Here is a 22361-nt window from a genome sequence, read left to right on the forward strand (position 1 = left end):
GATCCAGCAATCCCGCTCCTGGGTGTTTATCCAGAGAAAACCATAATTAGAAAAAATACGCAACCCCAATGGTCTTTGCAGCACTGTTTACAACAGCCAAGACATGGAAGCAGCCTAAACATCCATTGACAGTGGATAAAGAAGATGTAGTGCTTACACACACTGGAATATTACTTTTTATTACCATGAAAGAGAATGAAATAATGCCATTTGCAGCAACATGGGTGGACCTAGAGATTATCATACTGAGTGAAGTAAGTCAGAGAAAGACAAATATCATATCATATCATATACTTATATGTGGAATCTAAAAAAAATGATACAAAATAACTTATTTATAAAACAGAAACAAACATATTTCGAAACCAATCTTAGGGTTACCATAGGGAAGACTGTCAGAGGAGGGAGGAATTGGTCTCGATGGGAATAATACACACAACTACTGTATAAAATAAATAATTAATAAGAACCTACTGTATAGCACAGGGCACTCAAAAGTTTGTAGTCTTTTTTTTATATACATACTTTCAAATTGCTCTCTGTAAATGTTGTACCAATTACATTTCCTGTAAGGGAAAAAAGATATATAGTCACTTTGCTGTATACCTAAAATTAATACATTATAAGTCAACTGCAATAAAATTTAAAATAAATAAATCAAAATAAAAAATAAAAGTGCAATTTCACATTAAAAAAAAGAAGTGGAAAGCAAAGCAAAGTCTACAGTCATCGGAATCTAAATTTACCATCAGAATAAAGCTTCTATCAATGTATGGCTTTTAATTGGTTCTGTTGTTAGAAGGGGGGGTTGCTAGTGAAGGTGTGTCATCCATGTGTCACACCTAGCCCAAGATCAGTTCCGGTGTCTCAATACTATTGAAAAACCAATCCAGAAACACTTTTGGTATCTTTGGTTTGCTTAGATGCAGGAATCTGAGGCACATAAGTATACTTGCATATCTGTTTTTAATGACCTGCGTTGTTTCTCAAGTATTAGCAAGTACAGTTAATTTAGTTGCTTAAGGCACCATATTTTCAGTTGGTTGGTGAGTCATAGTTTCTCCTAAATTGCTCAGTTCAGGTAAGCACCTATATTCACATCCTTTGCAGTAAGTCATTACTCTAAGTAAGAGTCTTCTAGTTGCTAAAGGAGTAGTAGCTTCCTAGTTGGTTTTAGAAATGGAAGGGTATGCAGAGGACTTCCAATGTCTTTGGCATCTCGAAGTCTCATCTCAGTGTTTGTGTCTCAGTCGCTCTCTGGATAAACAGGCGTATCTCCAGGGTTTCTGCCTCATCCCTGTCGAGGCCATAGTATTGCCCAGTGCCTTGTCTCAGTACCAGAAGTTGTACTTTGTTTCTTTTGCTCAGCTTTCAGCCTTGTCCCGGCTGACAAACATTGTGAATGGAAAACAGCCAAAAACTGTGTGCACTATGGGACAAAGACCCTTTGGAAGCTTGCTTTTGCCAAACTAGAATCAGCTACCCTCACCCTCTCCCTGTCCTTGAGTTTTTTACAGCATCATATGGTTGCACAAAAGACATAATGTGTTCTTTGCATTGAACAGCTCTTGGCCTAGTTGTAGTAAGGTGAATGATTGGTACCTTATCTGCTCAGGAAGAGAGACCATCCCAGTACTTGGGCTGCCAGAACTAGAAGTGGCTTTGTGTGCTGTGTAATGGGAACTTTGTCCAAGTTAGGATAAAATCTCCTATGGGGAGAATAACGCCTAAAAATGTTTGCTCTTCTAAAATCAGAGTAAAGTGGTACAAAGTGACATTAACCCACGCAAATAGAGATTAGCATCTGCCCGCTTCCTCTCCCTTAATTTTCAAAAAAGTGACTTTAGAGAGTTATTACACTGCAAGGAGGCTTCCAGCTCTGCTCTACCACAAGGAAGCCTGAATAAAGACTAAAGGGGGTCTTTCTCTGGAGGAGAACACATGCATATACCCACCAAAAAAAACCTCCCAGAATTTAATCTCTGAGTAGTCTTATCTTTCTACTAAGAGAGCCCAGCTCTTGCTCCCCTGTAACCTTCCAAGTTGCAGCCTGTGTTCTGTCTATCAGAAATCCCTCCTTCCCACGCACAAGTACCCTTCTGTTGTGGGAGAAGGAGGGCCTTTCCAGTCTTTTGTCTGAAGCCAAGCCAACTCTCAAACTCTGGTTTTCTCTGAGTTTCCTTGCTGAAGCATTGCTGTTTCCCACACCCAGGAAAGAAGCACGACTTTTGTTGAGCAGGGCATGAGTGGAGGCCAGCGCTTGCATAGCTCCCAGGATGTTGGCTGTGTCAGTGCAGCCCCTGGCCCTGGGTCATTAACGTACAAGTGCAAAGTGCTAATACTGTATGTCCATACCGCATGTTTCCTAGAAAGTATACGGAGAGAACTTTATACAATTCTTCTCAGGACAAAACATTCCTCCTAATTTGTCATTGGTAGAGTGGTAGGATTGGGGCCAATCCGGGCTAAAGAGGGCGCAGGAGGCTAATTTCTGCCAATAGTCTAAGCGCCTCTATTTCTTTTTTTTTTTTGTCTTTTTTTTTTGCTATTTCTTTGGGCCACTTCCGTGGCATATGGAGGTTCCCAGGCTAGGGGTCGAATCGGAGCTGTAGCCACCGGCCTATGCCAGAGCCACAGCAACGCAGGATCCGAGCCACGTCTGCGACCTACACAGCTCACAGCAACGCCGGATCGTTAACCCACTGAGCAAGGGCAGGGACCGAACCCGCAACCTCATGGTTCCTAGTCGGATTCGTTAACCACTGCGCCACGACGGGAACTCCTAAGCGGCTCTATTTCTGTCTGCTTTTAACATTGCCTGAGTACTTTCCTAGTTTTCTTTTTACCATATTTGATTACTTTAATCTCATTCCACTTAGCCTCGGCTTTGATAAAACACCTGGGGACCTATCCCAGACGTTACTGACTTTTGGGAATTTGGGATGGCATAGAAGTCTAATAATTTCATTATCCATTCAGCATAGGAGCTCATGATCACCAAACAACAAATGAAAACCTAGAGGTTTTTTAACTGTATTTTGAAAGACTATCTGCTTTTTGGTGTTGCAGTGCATTTACGTTACATTGAGGCTTAAATGAGCTTGACTCTTTGGTAGACTGAGAATTATATCTCAGCTCAGTTAGGATCCCATTTGGCTGCAGGATACTAGAATTCCACCCACTCATGGCTTAAACAAGTGAGAGATTTATTTTCTTCCCCCTGTATAATCAGAAGTCTAGGGATAGGCTTTCTCAAAGTCCATGGTGCAGTCAGGAACCCGTACTCCTCCTGTCTTAATCCGCCACAGTCCTCAGCAAGTGACCTCCACCCTCTGCCTGTCCACCTCTAGGTGGACATCCACGTTCCGGGCTGGAGAAGAGCAGGACAAGGCCAGGGTCGTGCACCAACTAACCCAGTCTGCCCCGCTTTAAAGAGCTTTCCCAGCCACTGCACGTGGAAATTTCTATTTACAACTCAGAACTCTGTCATGTGGTTATCTCAAGGTGTAGGAGAGATTGAGAAATGTTATTATTTTAATCTGGGCACACATTATTTGCCAAGCAAAATCACTTTTATTAGGAAGAAAGAAAGAATTATTAGTATCCAGGCAAATGTCTCCTAAGCAATAAATTCTTCTAATTTATTATATTTTATTGTTGAGGTGAAGACTGATGGACCATCAGTGTCTAAGGTCCTGCCACAAAATTTGCGTCTAGGAAGGCGAAGTTATTTTTGTTCAGGATCTATGGCAGGGCTTACCTACATTTTGTGGCTACGTATAAGTTGAACACAAAACATACTAGGCACTATTCAAACTCCAGAGAATGGTCCTATTATATACTACATCTCTGTTTGTGTAAATACAAACATGCCTATTTTCTTGTATAAAAATTTAGTTGTTGCATTAAAAAAAAAAAGACTGATAGTTGGTATAATGTGAGGGTTTTGTTTTTTTTTCATTCATGGAGTAAATTTTTTTAAGCACCGTTTATATACAAGGCATTCAACTTGGCAGTGTTAGTGAAATAAAAACTATTCAGGTATAAATCCAGGCATTTCCAGTAGGTATTGTCCAGAAAGAGGAAAAAAATACATATATAAGTGGCTGTAATACAATGTAGAATGTGCTAAATATGATAAGACATTTACAAATAAATTTTTATAAGCGTCCAGAAGAGGAAGAGATTACTTCTGCCAAAGAGAATTGAGTAAATATGATCTGGGGAACCCAAACATATGTTTTCATTTTAAGAGTTTGCTTTTACAGCTAGTAAGCAGCATCATGAGACTAGAAAAATATGTTGAAAAATGCAGAACCAACTGCTACTCACAAGTCATTACAGATAAGCCAACTCACATGTCAGCCCTTCCTTTGGTTCCTCAGTAAGTTGAGGTGGCAGTTTGGAAAGGAAGGCTCATTTGAGGGTCTACTGTGTGCTTGATACCTTGATTTCTGTTGAGAAACCTTCACTGAATGCCTGGGCTGCAGTTACCCCTGTGATCTTCACTTAGTCCCCAACAATCCAGCAAAGTAATTATAACTGCTTATGAGGAAGCTAGAGAGAGTTCGGAGGTTATGTAACTTGAAAAGTTCACCCAGTTTATATGGGACAGAGCCCACATTTGAGCCCAAGCACATTTGACTGCAAAGCCATGCTCCTTTCCATTTACCTGAACCTCTGCCTTTCGCCCGATGACCTAATCTGGTTTTGTAGCCCATAATAAGTAACTATTGAATAGTCAGTTCCTTCTTCATCTCAGTCTGATGGCAAGTCCTACAACCAACTGGTTGAAACTTGGGCTTCATTTGGATACTTTGACTTATACTTAGAAAGTTTATCTGCTACCTGCTCAAATTTTATTAGAACTTCACATCCTTTTGACCTTAATTTTGTAATAAATAACTACATATAGATGGTAGTATTCAAAAAGATACAAATGATGTATAATAAAAATAGTTTCCCTCGCCCTTTGGCCCCTAGCTAACCAGTTCTTTCTATGGAGGTTACCAGTTTTTTAAATATCCTTTCAGAATTGTTCCATGCAGATACCAATATGTTTGTGTATGTGTATTGGTGTATATATGTATGTTTGTGTGTATCCTTTTTTTTTTCTTTTTTACACAAGTAGAAATTTACTATACTCACTGTTCTGATCTTGGGGTTTTTTTGTTGTTTTTGGGGGGGCGGTTTGGCAGGAAGGAGTGCCGCCATTTGCAGCACCTCAATGTGGGATCTCGGTTTCCAGTCCAAGGATTGACCCGGGCTGCAGCAGTGAGAGCGCCAAGTCATAACCATTAGGCCACCAGGGACCTCCGTGATCTTGCTCTTTTTATTCATCTTTGTATTTAGATGTCCTAGAAATATTTAACAGAATTCAGTGAATTTGAAAAATGGTTGTCACCAGGGCAACATGTATTGAACAGATGTTCTTACTGATGGCAGTTCCCTCGCAGCATGAAAAATCGAACTCAGTAAAGAATGTTTTTATCTCCAAGAGCTCGTCACTAACAGTGGTCTTCCTCCCCTGCCACTCATCCGGTGAATGTGTTTATGCATGGCCAATGCAGAACTCTTCAGCCTCATTTCGACTTCTGGTCTCCTCCCTACCCTGAACAAGGCATCTTTCAAGGACTCTTTGGGGGGTTTGCTTGGGGTTTGTTTTTGGTTTTTTTTAATTAAAAAAAATTTTTTTATTATACTTGATTTACAGTGTTCTGTCAATTTCTACCATACAACAGAGAGACCCAGTGGTACATACATATACATTCAAGCACCCCAGGTTGAAAACCTAAACTCACTTACTGGGATGTAGTGGTGAAAGTAGAAGCCTAGGCCAGGCCTTTCCTTCCTCCTTTCTTCCTTCTGGTTGAGTCTCTCGCACAGATTTTTGAGGCCTTCAGGTATGGAAACAGTGCTTGAAAGGAATGGGTTTATTTATTTATTTATTTATTTATTTATTTATTTATTTATTGTCTTTTTAGGGCTGCTCCTGTGGCACATGGAGATTCCCAGGCTAGGGGTCAAATAGGAGCTGTAGCCACCGGCCTACGCCAGAGCCACAGCAACTCAGTATCCGAGCCACATCTGCGACCTATACCACAGCTCACGGCAACGTCGGAACCTCGACCACTGAGAGAGGCCAGGGATTGAACCTGCAGCCTCATGGTTCCTAGTTGGATTTGTTTCCACTGAGCCACGATGTGAACTCCAAAAGGAGTGCGTTTATTTTTGAGCCAGTCCCACAAACTGGCCTCTGCGGCACCCTTTGGCTACTGCAGGTCGCCCCTCACCACTCCCACCCCCATGTACACACCTGCAGCACCCTGCTCCTGGCTTTGCCCTGGGCCTGGGTCTGCTTGGCTCCCCTGCTCTGGTCAGAGATGGAGGTGATCAATCAGCTCTTCCTTCTCCAGTGATCTCCAGAGATGAGGAACAGCCCAGTCCAACTGGTCTGTTTGACAACGGCCCAATATTCCATCTCTGAAGTCACTTTGCTCTTTGCCATGCCTCAGCCAACCTGTTCCCTCCACACAAGCCCCCTGGGGCCCCTCACATCTGCCCAGACTTGGCCCTTTGGACACATTTTTCTGAAATGGGACATTCCAAGGCCTTAGTGTAGAAGGTTTGGATAACGCCTGAGTAAAGCCACCCAGTTCATCTTTTATATCTTAAAAAAACAAAAGACAAAAATAATGCTTGTGAAGTTTACCCAGAAGGCGAATGTTTCCTAAGAGCATCTGATCTTTTTCCTTTAGGCTTTGCTGTGAGGAAATGATGTTTCTCCTATGCCTCTTTAAATGCGGTGCCTACAGATGGAAATTAATTGCCAGAATCCTTTTACTAACAAGACCTATGTATTTTGTCAATTGTATTATTTTCCTCCTAATATCATTTTACGTCTTTTTAAAATTTTTTGAACTTTATTCATTTATTTTTTGGTCACACCTGTGGCACGTAGAAGTTCCCAGACCAGGAATCAAACCCACACAACAGCAGTGACAACACGGAATCCTTAACCCACTGTGCCCCAAGGGAACTCATATTTAAAGCTTTTATGAGGCATGCATTTGAAAGCAGTGGTAACGCAATTGAAGAATCAGTATCAAAATTTGTGACACCAAAAAACTCTATCTAGTGGGGTAAGTAAGTTGTAAGAGCTGTGTTAAGCATCTCCCTGAGGAAGTGTCCGTTTACATACATCCTCCAGGTTGGCATTTGTGGTTTTCACACGGTGGACTTTTAGGTCTTTGTTTAGTACTTGTAGGCTTACCCTCTGCATGAAAATACCCTTCTTTTGATCTTGTATTCATATATAGTAACTAGTATTCATCAGTGATTTTACTTTGCAAGAGTTTTCAAGTGGAAAGTCTTGTGTTAATCTATAGGTCATCAAGGAGTTAGTACGCCAGAATTCTTCCACCAAGAGCCTTTCTGCCATCCATGGTCTGGCTCCCCGTCTCTCTTCCCACCTCCTTCCTCTGTCTCTCCCTGTTGGCTCGCTCTGCCCCACCAGCACTGGCTCCTTTACTTTCCTCCAAGGTATAAACCTTCTAGAGGAGTCCAGAGTCCTGTGAGTGGGTTGGAATTGCGTCAGTCTTCAAGTCACTTTTGGGCTATGCTGTATGTCTAACACTTGATGCCTAATAAGGGACATTCATTAAATGCTTATTGAATGTAACAATGAAGGACGCTAAGACAGAAACTAGATGCTCTTCTAACTCACGCATGTAGACAGCACACAGTGCCCACCTGCCCTGAGTCCTAGCTCAGTGCACCTTCACCTCAACTCTCTGCTGAAAGAGCGTTCCCTTCACTCAGTCTAGACCTGCGCTGGCAGTATTTAAAATTACCTAATTTTCACTGTTTCCCTTTTCCTTTTATCCCACCTCAGGTTTACAAACCAGTTATTCAGTTACAGCAAATGGATTGTGAAGAGCAACTCCATCGCTCATTTTTTTCTTTTCTCCTAGGCAATCTTTGGCAGCCAGACACTACCTAACTCCAGTTTATGGACAATAAATAATGGTGCAGCTTACAGAATTTCAAGCGCCACAGCCAGTGGCCAGAAGCCAACCACTCTGCCACAAAAAGTGGTGCCACCTCCAAGTTCTTCCTCCTCCCTGGTCCCCAAACCCCCATCCAGTCACAAACAAGTCCTCGGAAAGGCATCGTCCCAGAGGACTTCCAAGTAAGTTTTCAGTAGTCTACTATTCAGTTTCTTCTGAATTGTGTCAATTCTGTGTCAGTAGTACTCTTTATTTATAGAGGCTCATGGCGGTGTGTACTGAAATGTTGAAAAGGAGAACACCTGATGGGGAATAGAGGCTACAAATTAGGTCACCTGGGGAGCAAGTGAAACACCACCAACATCTAGGCTGTACCTTGTGGGTGGGGCAGGCACTGCTCTTTTAAGTTCCCTGGGGATCACAGTGAGCCTGGGCTGTGGGCAGGGTTCAGGGTCGTTTCTCACGATCGCTTCTGGCCTCTAGCAGGAGCCACAATCAGATGGTGCCCTGGGTAATAGCGCTGAACTGTGGGCTTGAAGGGAGGAAATGAAAACTTCCTGCTGGAAGTGTTCTAATTTTGGCAGTTCTACAGAGCTAGATCTTTTCAATTTCACATAAAAAGTAACACCTTTCCATTACCTTCACCCTTGCTTTTTTTGTTCATTTTAGGCATTGGGGAGGGAAGACGTAGGATTAGGATTTCATTGAAGAGATTAACTTTATTGACATTAGCCATCAGGCTCTGTATAGAACCAGTGTTTCTAATACCTTTTGTCACTGTCTACCTCTTTTACCTCAAAGAAGGTATTTCCATGCCTGAACCACACTTTTTAAGGTCACATTTTTCACTCCTATCTCCAGCCATTTTGCACTGAACCAGAAACAGACTGGTAAAAAGCATGTTGGTTCTAGCAGCCCTTCTCCATTTAAAATTGGGGGACTTTTTTTGGCCACACCCACTGCATGTGGAGGATCTCGGGCCAGGGCTCAAACCCGCGTCACAGCAGCAACCCGAGCCACTGCTTTGACAACGCCAGATCCTTAACCCACTGCACCACAAGGGAACTCCAAAATTGAGGAACTTACCAAAGATGTCTGGAAGAAGCAGACACTCCCTGATGGATAAATGCCTAGAAGAGATTTGGGCATTTCTCTTGCTCTCACTGAGGCTCCCCATTCATTTGTCCTTCACAAAATTTAGTGGAATCCTAGGGCATAGAAAAAGCAGGTCCTGTTTTTTCCCCCTTGGATAATGAATCATATTCTGGATTTAGATTAAAAACAATCCCTGCAGTTGTTTTAATTATGCTGCTGCCACTATTCATTTATCCAACAAATATTTATTCAGTGCCTACTAAGTGCCAAGCACTGTTCTAGGAATTATTGGCATCAAATTGACTTTCTAGAGCTCTCCAGAGCGCTAGGGAAGGGCAATAGGAAGGTTGCAGTTCGTAGTTGAAAGCCAGTAGAGCAATAAGAAGGATATATGGCACCTCACCCTAGAAAGAGGAGAGTCAAATCATCAAGGGCACAGCCTCTGAGGCCAGACTGCCTGTGTTCCCATCCCCCCTCCACACTTTATTGACTTGAGATTTCAGCAAGTTACAGGTTACTTAAACTCTTCCCTTCAGTTTTCTTATTTGTGAAGGGGGGATAGTAAAACTCGTACCTGCTGTCATAGGACAGTTGTGAAGTATTCGCAGACTTAATACATGTGAAGTGCACAGAACAAGACCTAGCACACTTGAGAACTCAGTAAGCCTTAGCAGCCATCATACGTGTTCTGTCATACGCCCTCTCCTCCCCAGGTTTGAGAAGCCCCCAGTTAGGTGGGAAAGTCAGTGAGTTGGACAGGAGTGTTGAAGTTGCCCTGTGCCCCTTGTCTGTGGATTCTCCCGTTGTTACTGAGACAGCGTGTGGCTGCCGGTGTGGCTGGTCTGCTGGTGGAGAGGGAGCTCCATCAGCGGGCAGCAGGGCTGGCCATGTGAGGACCCCGCTCACTGCCCTGCACTCGCTGCTGGCAGGAAAGCTTGTCAGGCTTCTGAGATGGAAATGCAGCTCCATGGACAAACTTTGCTTTGCTGCATTTTTGTGGTTTCTTCTCTCTGACAGGCAGGAGTGTGGGAAAACCGGAAACAGCTCAGCACCAAAAATGCACAGAAGAGGGGGGGAAGCAAGATTTCTTCAGAATTTAAGAAATATAATCCAAGTATCAAAAGGCATGCTGTGAGGCGTTGTTCCAGGAAATACTTTCCAATCTGCCTTTAAAACTCCAGCACAAGTCTCTGAAGCTAAATGGTAGCTCTAATGGAGACCTTAACATTCTCTCCCTTCCCCATAAAATGTAGTGTCGTGAGGGCTCTCCCGCTGTTTTCGATATGCTTCCGTCTTTTAGGAAAAAGAATAGCCTTGTTTTTCTCTGAACTGAATCAAGTAAAAAGTTCCCTCTAGGAAGTATCCAGATAGTTTTTTAAAGTCATCTTTTGATTTAAGAGTTATTTTAGATGTACAGGAAAGTTGTAGAGATAGGACACATACAGAAAGATAAGTACACCCAGCTCTCCCCATTGTCGACGTCCTACCTCGCCACCATACATTTGAAGAGTGCACCGTACTAAGGAACTGTCGCTGGTACATCACCATGAACTAACGCCATACTTTACTTGGATTGATGAAGTTATTTTTAATCTAGAGAAACCTTTCATGACTCCTGAAATCAGGATTCTGAATATCAGTTGAAGTACTATTCTTATTGTTCTAAAGTAATTCTTGTTCTTAAGCCAGCAGAGCAAGTTACTTAAGGTCTGTGTGACTTAGTTTCCTATTTAAAACAGGGGTAATAATAGGACACTGCCTCACAGGGTTATTAAGAGAAATAAATGAATGCATGAATGTCAAGCACAAAAAACGGTGTCTGATACATAATAAATGTTAAATAGGTGTTAGGTATTATGGTTAATAGTAAGATGACATTGCAAGAAATTGTCACGTAACTTTTTACTTTCTTCCTGCAAGATGTGTTGCTTCATCTGCTTGGAGCTGATTGCGGCCTTTATTGTGGCTCAGTTCAGATTAATCAGGAACCCTCCATTATGACTGGTGATACTGAGTCACGTTCAGGAATGCCATAGTTGTCCCAAGAGACAGCTAATGAGAAGTTGTAATGAGCTTTTGATGGTGCCAAGCCCTGTGTTTTTGGGTTGAACTTCAGACTTCTCCTAGCACAGAAGTTGGCACTGGATGAATATAGAAGCCATTTCCAAGAGCATCAGTGTTTCCACATCCCAGAGGATTGAATTTAGAGAACAATAGAACATAAAAGATGGAATGTCGCTTGGATTTTGGTGCACAGGGAGTTGAGAGTCAGAACAGTGGGGTCCTATTTCTCTATGATAATAGTCAAGTCACTTTCCCTGTAAAGGTTTCAGTTTCCCATCTGTACAACAGAAACCACTGTCCCCACTGAATAATGAACCAAAATAACTTGTTTTGGATTTGTTCTGTTGAAAGCTTTTTTATGAGCACGTTTGTTTTTTAATTCTGATACTTTAGAACCATTTTCCTCATCCCTTCTGGGCCTGGCAGTTCTCGCTTGTAGTTCTCAAATTCATATACTTATATTTCTTTTAGCGGAGTCTCCTGTCATTTCTGTGAAAAGAATGATTTAGAATTTTCGTACCTTTTCCATAGTGCCAATATCCTTTCTTGATTTTCCTCTTTAATGTTTGCAACACTTCATAATTTAGTACCCACTTCAGATCCTTCTTTCAAAACTATTTGTGGTATTTCTTCCAAGCGGTCAGCTGAACTAAGAAGGATAACAGCATATGAACAACTGCGTGCATATGAACTGTCTCTTTCTTATAAGAGACCTTTTTTTTTTTTTTTTTTCTGGAGCCACAATCACACTCTCCAGGAAATATGGAGAAAGACACCTGAGATTAGTTTGCCAGGGATGTGGGCACAACTCATAGACTAGAGATGAATCTGGAAGGGCAGGGTCAAAGCTGTTAACCTTGGGACTTTTGATGAAGAAAGAAAACTGTGTGAGAAACACCAGAAAGGGCTTTTCTTTAAGTAGCTGGGGTTACCTTTCTTGCCCAAGTTTTAGGATATCCTGCATCAGGGTGAGCTCCTTTAGGTGGAAATCGAAGGCAACTGCTGTTCTGTGTCAGCACCCAGGACAGTGGTGTTTGCTAAAGGCTGTTCGAGATTAGGAAGAAGAAAAGCAGTCGGGAGCACAGGAGCATGTTAAACTAAATACCAGTTGATGTGACCTGAACATTTGGTGATATCAACAGTATGATGGAGATGCTCAGAGATTAATGTCAGAAAAATATAAAAATAAGAATCGGGGAAAAATGTGTGTTTTGTCTTTTCAGTATATGAGTTTTTAACGTGAGATGAAGTGATCAGGAGTTACAGTGATCTAAAAATAGGTTCTTGATGTGAGCATTGAAAAATCTAATGTTGTAGGTTAACCATCTTCTATAAGCCTTTCAGTCTTGTGTGTAGTTTCAAGAGATATGATTGAAACCGTAGCATATCCTTAAATATGGGATTTCTAAAGTATGCATTTCCAAAATGTACAACCATTGACTTTTGGTGCTGGAAGATCAAGGCCTGGTGGAAGCATAGTGCAGGACTTTGAGTGTAGCCAGATATGCAGATGGTCCGTGGCAGAACGGAAGCCAGAACTCCTATCGCCTACCGTGCTAACCCCATACTCTTTCCATTAGGCCCTCACCAAGCCATTCAAATCCATTCTATACAGCGAATGGCAGATTAATCATCCGAAAATATTGCCTTTGGGAAAATGCCATATCAGCACTTAGGAGCTCACTTCCTTTCCTTTCTACACCGTTTTACCACTTAAATGGCCGATAAAATACTCAAAAAAAAAAAAAAGAAAGAAAGAATTAGTGTCACTGTTATGCTGAGGTGTTGGGAGAATTTCTGGTAGATGTAGTATAAGAAGGATTCGATTGAGGAACAGTATTGAGTTCCTGTAAGAGTGCATTGTAGGAAAAGAATGGGCGCTCAGGAATAGAGCAGACAGTAATACCCTCTCACTCTAAGTGGCAAGCCTGGAGCTGGAAAGACATGCAGGCCAGTCAAGGAGCCTACCATTTAGACGCTCTTTCCTCTACCCCACCCCTGCCCTCAGCATTTGGACCTCAGGGGTGGCTTTAGGAGATCTTAGGGTTTGCTTCTGGCATGGATGATGACATCAGTCAGAGAACCAGATACTAGTAAACACGACTAACCAAAAGTTGCCATAGGGATGTGTATGATCCAGTGGAAAGAAGGAATACATGAGAATATGGAATGATGGGTCTTCCTTTGGTGATTCGTAGTTGACTAATTTAAATTAAAATCTTATTTCTCATCCTGCTTCCTGGGATGTTAAATTGGTTGTTAAAATGGTAATATAACTATTGAATATTTCCCATCTCTCACTTCTTTCATATCTGATTATGAAAATTCCTTTTTAAAGGATTTGGGCGGGAACTTATACCAGCCTTTGATAGAATCCATATCAGTTTTTCTATGATCATAAGTCCTTATTGGCAAACTTAGACTTTCTTCTCTAAAGATGAGCAAATATTTAAAAATCTTGGGGCCTGGAAGTAAATGGTGTAGCTTAAAAGAAAGCTCCAAGAAGATTCAGAGGAGCTGCCAACCTCCGAAATAAGTTTAATCAACATTTTAGAAAATCCCTAATGTGAATCCTTAACACAATAAAAGAGTAGAGTGAAGTGGTGTGTAGAGCTAGAAAAAGCTATCACAAGAGAACAACTAGTCTGGGGTCAGGGAAGATTGGATAGAATGAGAATACCTGAGTGAAAAATGGGATTGAACAGAGTGAATAGAGATTATGCTGCAGAAAATTGATTTAATGAAATGCAGGAGAGATTTTAAAAATTCTGCCAAAATTCTGAGAAAAAAAGTATACAAAGATTAAGACAATGATGAGAGAAAAGATAGATTCAACCTAAAATAATGAATTTCAGAATGAGAATAGAATAGACCTAACATAAGGACAGGCAAAATAGACCTAACATAAGGACAGAAAGGATTTTGAGCAATATAATTAATGAGACTAAATTAATAGATATGCAATCTTATGCCTTGCAGAGCTCCCATGGACCTCTTTTGAGTATTTTTCAAAACTAGAATATTTCAGTTAAGTCTTCAGAAAAGAAAAATTATGCAGTCTTCATTCTCTGACTACTTTGCAATAAAATGAGATATTATAATAAAAGTCTGGACAAAAGTGCCCAAATAATTTTAGAATGTTGAAACATTCTTTTTTTTTAAATTATTTATTATTATTTTTTTCCCACTGTACAGCAAGGGGGTCAGGTTATCCTTACATGTATACATTACAATTACATTTTTCCCCCAGCCTTTCTTCTGTTGCAACATGAGTATCTAGACAAAGTTCTCAATGCTATTCAGCAGGATCTCCTTGTAAATCTATTCTAAGTTGTGTCTGATAAGCCCAAACTCCCGATCCCTCCCACTCCCTCCCCCTCCCATCAGGCAGCCACAAGTCTCTTCTCCAAGTCCATGATTTTCTTTTCTGAGGAGATGTTCATTTGTGCTGGATATTAGATTCCAGTTATAAGTGATGTCATATGGTATTTGTCTTTGTCTTTCTGGCTCATTTCACTCAGTATGAGGTTCTCTAGCTCCATCCATGTTGCTGCAAATGGCATTATGTCATTCTTTTTTATGGCTGAGTAGTATTCCATTGTGTATATATACCACCTCTTCCGAATCCAATCATCTGTCGATGGACATTTGGGTTGTTTCCATGTCCTGGCTATTGTGAATAGTGCTGCAATGAACAAGCGGGTGCACGTGTCTCTTTTAAGTAGAGTTTTGTCCGGATAGATGCCCAAGAGTGGGATTGCGGGGTCATATGGAAGTCCTATGTATAGATTTCTAAGGTATCTCCAAACTGTTCTCCATAGTGGCTATACCAGTTTACATTCCCACCAACAGTGTAGGAGGGTTCCCTTTTCTCCACACCCCCTCCAGCACTTGTTATTTGTGGATTTATTAATGATGGCCATTCTGACTGGTGTGAGGTGATATCTCATGGTAGTTTTGATTTGCATTTCTCTTATAATCAGCGATGTTGAGCATTTTTTCATGTGTTTGTTGGCCATCTGTATATCTTCTTTGGAGAAATGTTTATTCAGGTCTTTTGCCCATTTTTCCATTGATTGATTGGTTTTTTTGCTGCTGGGTTGTATAAGTTGTTTATGTATTCTAGAGATTAAGCCCTTGTCGGTTGCATCATTTGAAACTATTTTCTCCCATTCTGTAAGTTGTCTTTTTGTTTTCTTTTGGGTTTCCTTTGCTGTGCAAAAGCTTTTCAGTTTGATGAGGTCCCATGGGTTTATTTTTGCTCTAATTTCTATTGCTTTGGGAGACTGACCTGAGAAAATATTCATGATGTTGATGTCAGAGAGTGTTTTGCCTATGTTTTCTTTTAGGAGTTTGATGGTGTCCTGTCGTATATTTAAGTCTTTCAGCCATTTGGAGTTTATTTTTGTGCATGGTGTGAGGGTGTGTTCTAGTTTCCTTGCTTTGCATGCAGCTGTCCAGGTTTCCCAGCAATGCTTGCTGAATAGACTTTCTTGTTCCCATTTGATGTTCTTGCCTCCCTTGTCAAAGATTAATTGACCATAGGTGTCAGGGTTTATTTCCGCATTCTCTATTCTGTTCCATTGGTCTGTCTGTCTGTTTTGATACCAGTACCACACTGTTTTGATGACTGTGGCTTTGTAGTATTTCTTGAAGTCTGGGAGAGTTATGCCTCCTGCTTGGTTTTTGTTTCTCAGGATTGCTTTGGCGATTCTGGGTCTTTTGTTGTTCCATATAAATGTATGGATTGTTTGTTCTAGTTCTGTGAAAAATGTCCTGGGTAATTTGATAGGGATTGCATTGAATCTGTAGATTGCTTTGGGTAGTATGGCCATTTTTACAATATTGATTTTCCCAATCCAGGAACATGGAATATCTTTCCATTTCTTTACATCTTCTTTGATTTCTTTGATTAAAGTTTTATAGTTCTCGGCATATAGGTCCTTTACCTCCTTAGTCAGGTGTATTCCGAGGTATTTGATTTTGTGAGGTGTGAAACATTCTTTTAAGTGACTTGGATCAAAATTATATTGGAAACTACATTGAAAATAAGAATTACACGTATGGAATAAGACAAATAAGCCACTCTAGTCACTTTTATTCAGCAGTTAGGCAAGAAAAAGAAATAAAAGGCATCTGAATCAGAATCAGAAAGTAAAAATTGAAACTGTCTCTATTTACAGATAACATGATATTATATCTAGAAAACCCCAGAGACCCCACCAGAAAACTGTTAGAACTAATAAACAAATTCAGTAAAGTTTCAAAATACAAAATTAATATACAGAAATCTGTTGAATTTTTATATACTAATAACAAACTGTAAGAAAGAGAAATTAAGGAAACAACGCCCTTTATAGTTGCATCAGAAAGAATAAATAGAACCAAGGCAGTCAAAGGTCTGTACAGCGAATGCTATAAGACACTGATGAAAGAAATTGAAGACACAAATAAATGGAAAGATATTCTGTGTTCATGGATTGGAAGAGATAATCTGTCAAAATTTCCATGCTACCTAGAGCAATCTCCAGATTTAGTGAAATCCCTATCAAAATACCAACGGCATTTTTCACAGAAATAAAACAAAAATCCTAAAATTTGTATGAAACCACAGAAGAGCTGAATAGCCAAAGCAATCTTAAGAGGAATAAAGCTGGAGGCATCAGGCTCCCTGATTTGAAACTATATTGCAAAGCTACAGTAGTCAAAACAATATTGGCACAAAAACAGACATTATAGATCAATAGAACAGAGATCCCAAAAATAAACCCAGCCATATCTGGCCAATTAATTTATGATAGAGAAGCCAAGAATATGCGTGGAGGAAAGGACAGTCTCTTTAGTAAATGGTGTTGAGAAAATCAGACAGCTACATGCAAAAGAATGAAACTGGACCAACTATCTTACACCATGCACAAAAATTAACTCAAAATGAATTAAAGATCTGCATGCAAGAATGAAAATCATACAACTCCTAAAAGAAAACGTAGCCAATAATCTCCTTGACACTGGTCTTGGCAGTGACTTTTGGGGGGGTGGGGAGGGTGAACGGGAGCAAACCCACAGCATATGGAAGTTCCCATGCTAGGGTCAAATCGGAGCTGTAACTGCCACCCTATGCCACAGCCACAGCAACTTGGGATCCGAGCCACATCTGCAAACTATACCACAGCTCCTGGCAATGCCAGATCCTTAACCCCACTGAGTGAGGCCAGGGATCAAACCCACGTCCTCATGGATACTAGTCGGAATCATTACTGCCAAGCCACAACAGAAACTCTGGAAGTAATTTGTTGGATTTGACACCAAAACCAAAGGCAGCAAAAGCAAAAATAAACAAGTGGAACAGCACCAAACTTAAAAGTTTCTGGGCAGCAAGGAAAACCATCAAAATAAAAATCAACCTACTAGATGGGAGAAAATATTTGTAAATCATGTATCTGATACATGATTTTGGTTAATGTCCAAAATATATAAAGAACTCATATAGTTCAGTAGCAAAAATCAATCCAACTAAAAAATTGGCAGGAGTTTCTACTGTGGTGCAACTGGATCACCAGCATCTCTGGAGTGCTGGGACACGGGTTCAATACCCAGCCTGACACAGTGGGTTAAGGATCCAGTGTTGCTGAACCCTGGCCAGGGAACTTGATATGCCAGGCGGCAGGTGGCAGGGAGAGGAGAAAAAAGGAAAAGAAAAAAAAAATGGACAGAGGAACTGAATAGACATTTTTCCGAAGAAGTCATGCAAATGGCCGACAGGTACGTGAAAAGGTGTTCAACATCACTAGTCCTCAGGGGACAGAAGATCAAGACCACAGTGAGGTATCATCTCACACCTGTTAGAATGATGGTCATCAAAAAGGTAAGAGATAATAAGTGTTGGCAAGGATGTGGAGAAAAGGTAACACCATGCACTGCTGGTAAGAACGTAATTGTTACAGCCATTATGGGAAATAGTAGGGAGGTGCCTCAAAAAATAAGAAATAAAAGTACCATATGATCCAGCAATCCTACTCCTAGTATATATGCAAACAAAATGAAAACAGGGTGTCGAAAAGATATCTGCACTCCCATGTTTATTCCAGCATTACTCACAATAGTTAATATATGGAGACAACTGAAGTGTCCATCAGTAAATGAATAAAGAAGATGTGGTATATATATTTATAATGGAATATTATTCAGCCATGAGAGAGAAGGAAATCTTGCCATTTGTGGCAACATGGCTGGATCTGGAGGACATTATGCCAAGTGAAATAAGCCTGACAGAGAAAGATAAATACTGCATGGTATCCCTTGTATGTGGAGTGAAAAAAAATAGTCAAACTTATAGCTACAGAGAAAAGTTGTTGCCAGGGACTAGGGTAGGGGAAATAGGTTGGTAAAAGGATACAAACTTTCAGCTATAAGTGAAAAAGCCTGAGGATCTAATGTAAAATACGGTAACTCTAGTTGATAACACTGTGTTGTGTAATTGAAATTTGCTAAGAGAGGAGTTCCCGTCCTGGTGCAGCAGAAACAAATCTGACTAGTATCCATGAGGACACGGGTTCCATCCCTGGCCTCCCTTAGCGGGTCAGCCATGTGGCTTTGTCGTGAGCTCTAGTGTAGGTCACCAGTGTGGCTCAGATCCTGCATTGCTGTGGCTGTTGTGTAGGCCAGCAGCTGTAGCTCTGATTTGACCCCTAGCCTAGGAACTACCATATGCCACAGGTGCAGCCCTAAAATGCAAAAAAATAAAAATTAAAATAAAAAAAAATTTGCTAAGAGAGTAGAATTTAAATGTTCTTATATACAAAGAAAAGTACATGAGGTGACAGATGTGTTAAATAACTAAATAGGAGGAATCCTTCCACGATATATATGAATGTCAGATCACCATGGTGTACACTTTAAATATCCTATAATTTTATGTCAATTAATATAAAGCTGAAATATTTTTAAAAATAAAGAATCATATATATCAAACTTATATTTTCAAGAATTTCCTGGTGGTCTAGTGGTTAGGACTCAGTGTTTTCACCACTGTGGCCTATTCAATCCTTGATCTGGGAACTGAGATCCTATATCAAGCTGCGGCCAAAAAAAAAAAAAAAGTCTGTTAAAAAAACTATAAAACCTATATTTGAAATATAAGCAAAGATGTACTCAAAAGTAAATTCATAAGTATTTTCAATATTGAAATATGGAAAGACGGAAAAGAAATTAACCAGTGTACTGGCTTCAGCTGATCACAGCTAAGTGTTATGTTAAAAAAAAATTATGAGGTCTTCTCTGAGCCCAGCAAGAGAGAGTGCTAAGATGGAATAGCTACGTCTACCACCAACAGGGAAGATGTTGAGAGTAACGAATATGCCCAGCACATATTTGTCATACCTGAACTAAGCTTCCATCTCTAGAAGTTAGAAAAGGGTCCATAAAACAAAGCTAAGAAAAACAGATCAAAGGAAATCAAGAAAAAGGCAATATAAACTGAAAAGCAAGCAGCAAAATTAGTTAAATTTAAAACATAATTTAGTTCAGGATGGGGGACAGGGAAGGAGAAAGTCAACACAGCACTGCCAGAAAAATAAGAGAATTAAAATAAAAGCTTTTAAAAGTAGACATAGGGGAGATTGAAAAATTATGAGAACACTGCACATAATTGTATGCTACTGAATTTTTTTATACTGGATGAGATATTTTGAAAAATGTGAACTATCAAAATTGGTTTTTAATGAAAAGAAAATCCAGGTGGGACGAAGTAGAAGTTTTTAAATTATCCAGATTGGTTCTTAAAGAAATAAGGTACATGTGTAGGCCTATGAAGCAGTTTTAAAATAGCGTGTCTAAAGTAGTTCTTTGAAGCTTTTTTCTGCAATCTTTGGCTTCCAGGTGCCTTTAAAATAAAGTTGAGAGTCCTTACTCTGGACATTAAAGGCCTCTACGGTGAGTCCTCCGTCCTATAACCAGTCTGCTTCAAACGCCTGATTCCATGCATGGTTCCTACCTCCTCATGTCATACCCCTGACACAGAATGCCCTCACCATCGTGAATCGAAGTCGTGCCTTTTATTCAAGATCAGGTTTTAACCTACCACCTTATTGGGTCTTTCTCAACTGCCCCATTCCCGGTGCCTCAGCTGACATCTACTTCCTTGTCTTATTTTTCCTTTTCATATGTGTTCTGCTTTCCATAAGTCTTTTAGGGACAAGTATCTTGTCTTCATCCTTCTATCACTTACATACTGAATGTCTACTGCCATGCATTGTTCTCGATACTGGTGATAACACCAGAGGACAAGAAGGCACGAGCCCTGTTTTCATGAAGTTTGAGTTTGAGAGAAGCTCAGGCCCCAGCCCCTGACGTAGCTCGTATTCATGATAAATTCTCAGGAAATGGTGGTAGAGGAGGTGGTGAGGAAAATGGAGATGGTGGCATCATGGTATTTTGCATCACGGTGAATGCATCAAGGATCACTAAATAACTATGATCTCTTCGGTAATTATTATTATCTTTTATCATTTTCGTTTTTTCCATTATAGTTGGTTTACAGTCTTCTCTCAGTTTCTGTTGTACAGCAAAGTGACCCAGTCATACATTTAAACACATTCTTTTCTCACATTATCCTCCATCATGTTCCATCACAAGTGATTAGACGTACTTCCTTGAGCTATACAGTAGGATCTTATTGCATATCCACTCCAAATGTGGTAGTTTGCGTCTATTAACCCCAGACTCCCAGTCCATCCCTCTCCCTCACCCTCCACCTTGGCAACCACAAGTCTACTCTCCAAATCTGTGAGTTTCTTTGTTGTGGAAAGGTTTAGTTGTGCTGTATATTAGAGTCCAGATATAAGTGATATCCTACGGTATTTGTCCTTCTCTTTCTGAGTTACTTCAGTTGGTATGAGAGTCTCTAGTTCCATCCATGTTGCTGCACATGGCATTATTTTGTTGTTGTTTATGGCTGAGTAGTATTCCATTGTGTATATATACCACATCTTCTTAATCCATTCATCTGTCAATAGACATTTAGATTGTTTCCATGCCTTGGCTATTGTGAATAGTGCTGCAGTGAACATACAGGTGCATGTATCTTTTTCAAGGAAAGTTTTGTCCAGATATATGCCCAAGAGTGGGATTGCTGGGTCATATGGTAGTTCTATATTTAGTTTTCTGAGGTAGCTCCATACTGTTTTCCACAGTGATTGTACCAATTTACATTCCCACCAACAGTGTAGTAGGGTACCCTTTTCTCCACACCCTCTCCAGACTTTGTTATTTGTTGACTTGTTAATGATGGCCGTTCTGACAGGTGTGAAGTAGTACCTCGTTGTTTTGATTTGCATTTCTCTAATAAGTTTTCATGTGCTTATTGGCCATCTGTATATCTTTGGAGAAATCTCTATTCAGGTCTTTTGCCCATTTTTTCAATTGGGTTGTTGGATTTTTTTTGCTGTTGAGATGTATATGTTATATGTATATTTTAGAGATTAAGCCCTTGTCAGTTGCATCATTTAAAACTTTTATCCCATTCCATAGGTTGTCTTTTTGGGGGGGTTTTGTTGTTTTTTTTAATGGTTTTCTTTGCTATGCAACAGCTTGTCAGTTTGATTAGGTTCTGTTGGTCTATTTTTGCTTTTATTTCTGTTGCCTTGGGAGACTGACCTAAGAAAACATTTGTACTGTTGATGGCAAAGAATGCTTTGCCTATGTTCTCTTCTAGGAGTTTGGTGGTATCTTGTCTTATGTTTAAGTCTTTAAGCTATTTTGAGTTTATTTTTGTGCATGGTGTGAGGGTGTGTTCCAGTTTCATTGATTTATGTGCAGCTGTCCAGTTTTCCCAGCACCACTTACTGAAAAGACTGTCCTTTTCCCATTTTATATTCTTGCTTCCTTTGTTGAAGATTAATTGACCCATAGGTGTTGGGGTTTATTTCTGGGTTCTCTATTCTGTTCGATTGGTCTGTATGTCTGTTTTGGTACCAATACCACACTTCTTGATTACTGTAGCTTTGTAATATTGCCTGAAGTCTGGGAGACTTGTGCTTCCTGCTTGGTTTTTGTTTCTCAGGATTGCTTTGCAATTCTGGCTCTTTTATGGTTCCATATACATTTTTGAATTGTTTGTTCTAGTTCTGTAAAAAATGTCATGAGTAATTTGATAGGGATTGCATTGAATCTGTAGATTGCTTTGAGTAATATAGC

General features: G+C 40.3%; 1 protein-coding gene across 12 annotated transcripts in view; it reads left to right on the forward strand.

Moving 5' to 3' along the window:
• Nucleotides 1–22361, forward strand: part of TTLL5 (tubulin tyrosine ligase like 5) — a 310092-nt gene that overhangs the window by 223448 nt on the left and 64283 nt on the right. For all 12 annotated transcript variants that reach the window (XM_047794889.1, XM_047794885.1, XM_047794888.1 and 9 more), the window contains one exon: nt 7974–8191. In XM_047794889.1, the coding sequence (XP_047650845.1) occupies nt 7974–8191 (218 nt within the window). The remainder of the gene's footprint in view (nt 1–7973; nt 8192–22361) is intronic.

Source organism: Phacochoerus africanus, chromosome 9 (assembly GCF_016906955.1).
Source record: "Phacochoerus africanus isolate WHEZ1 chromosome 9, ROS_Pafr_v1, whole genome shotgun sequence".
NCBI classification, from domain to species: Eukaryota; Metazoa; Chordata; class Mammalia; order Artiodactyla; family Suidae; genus Phacochoerus; species Phacochoerus africanus.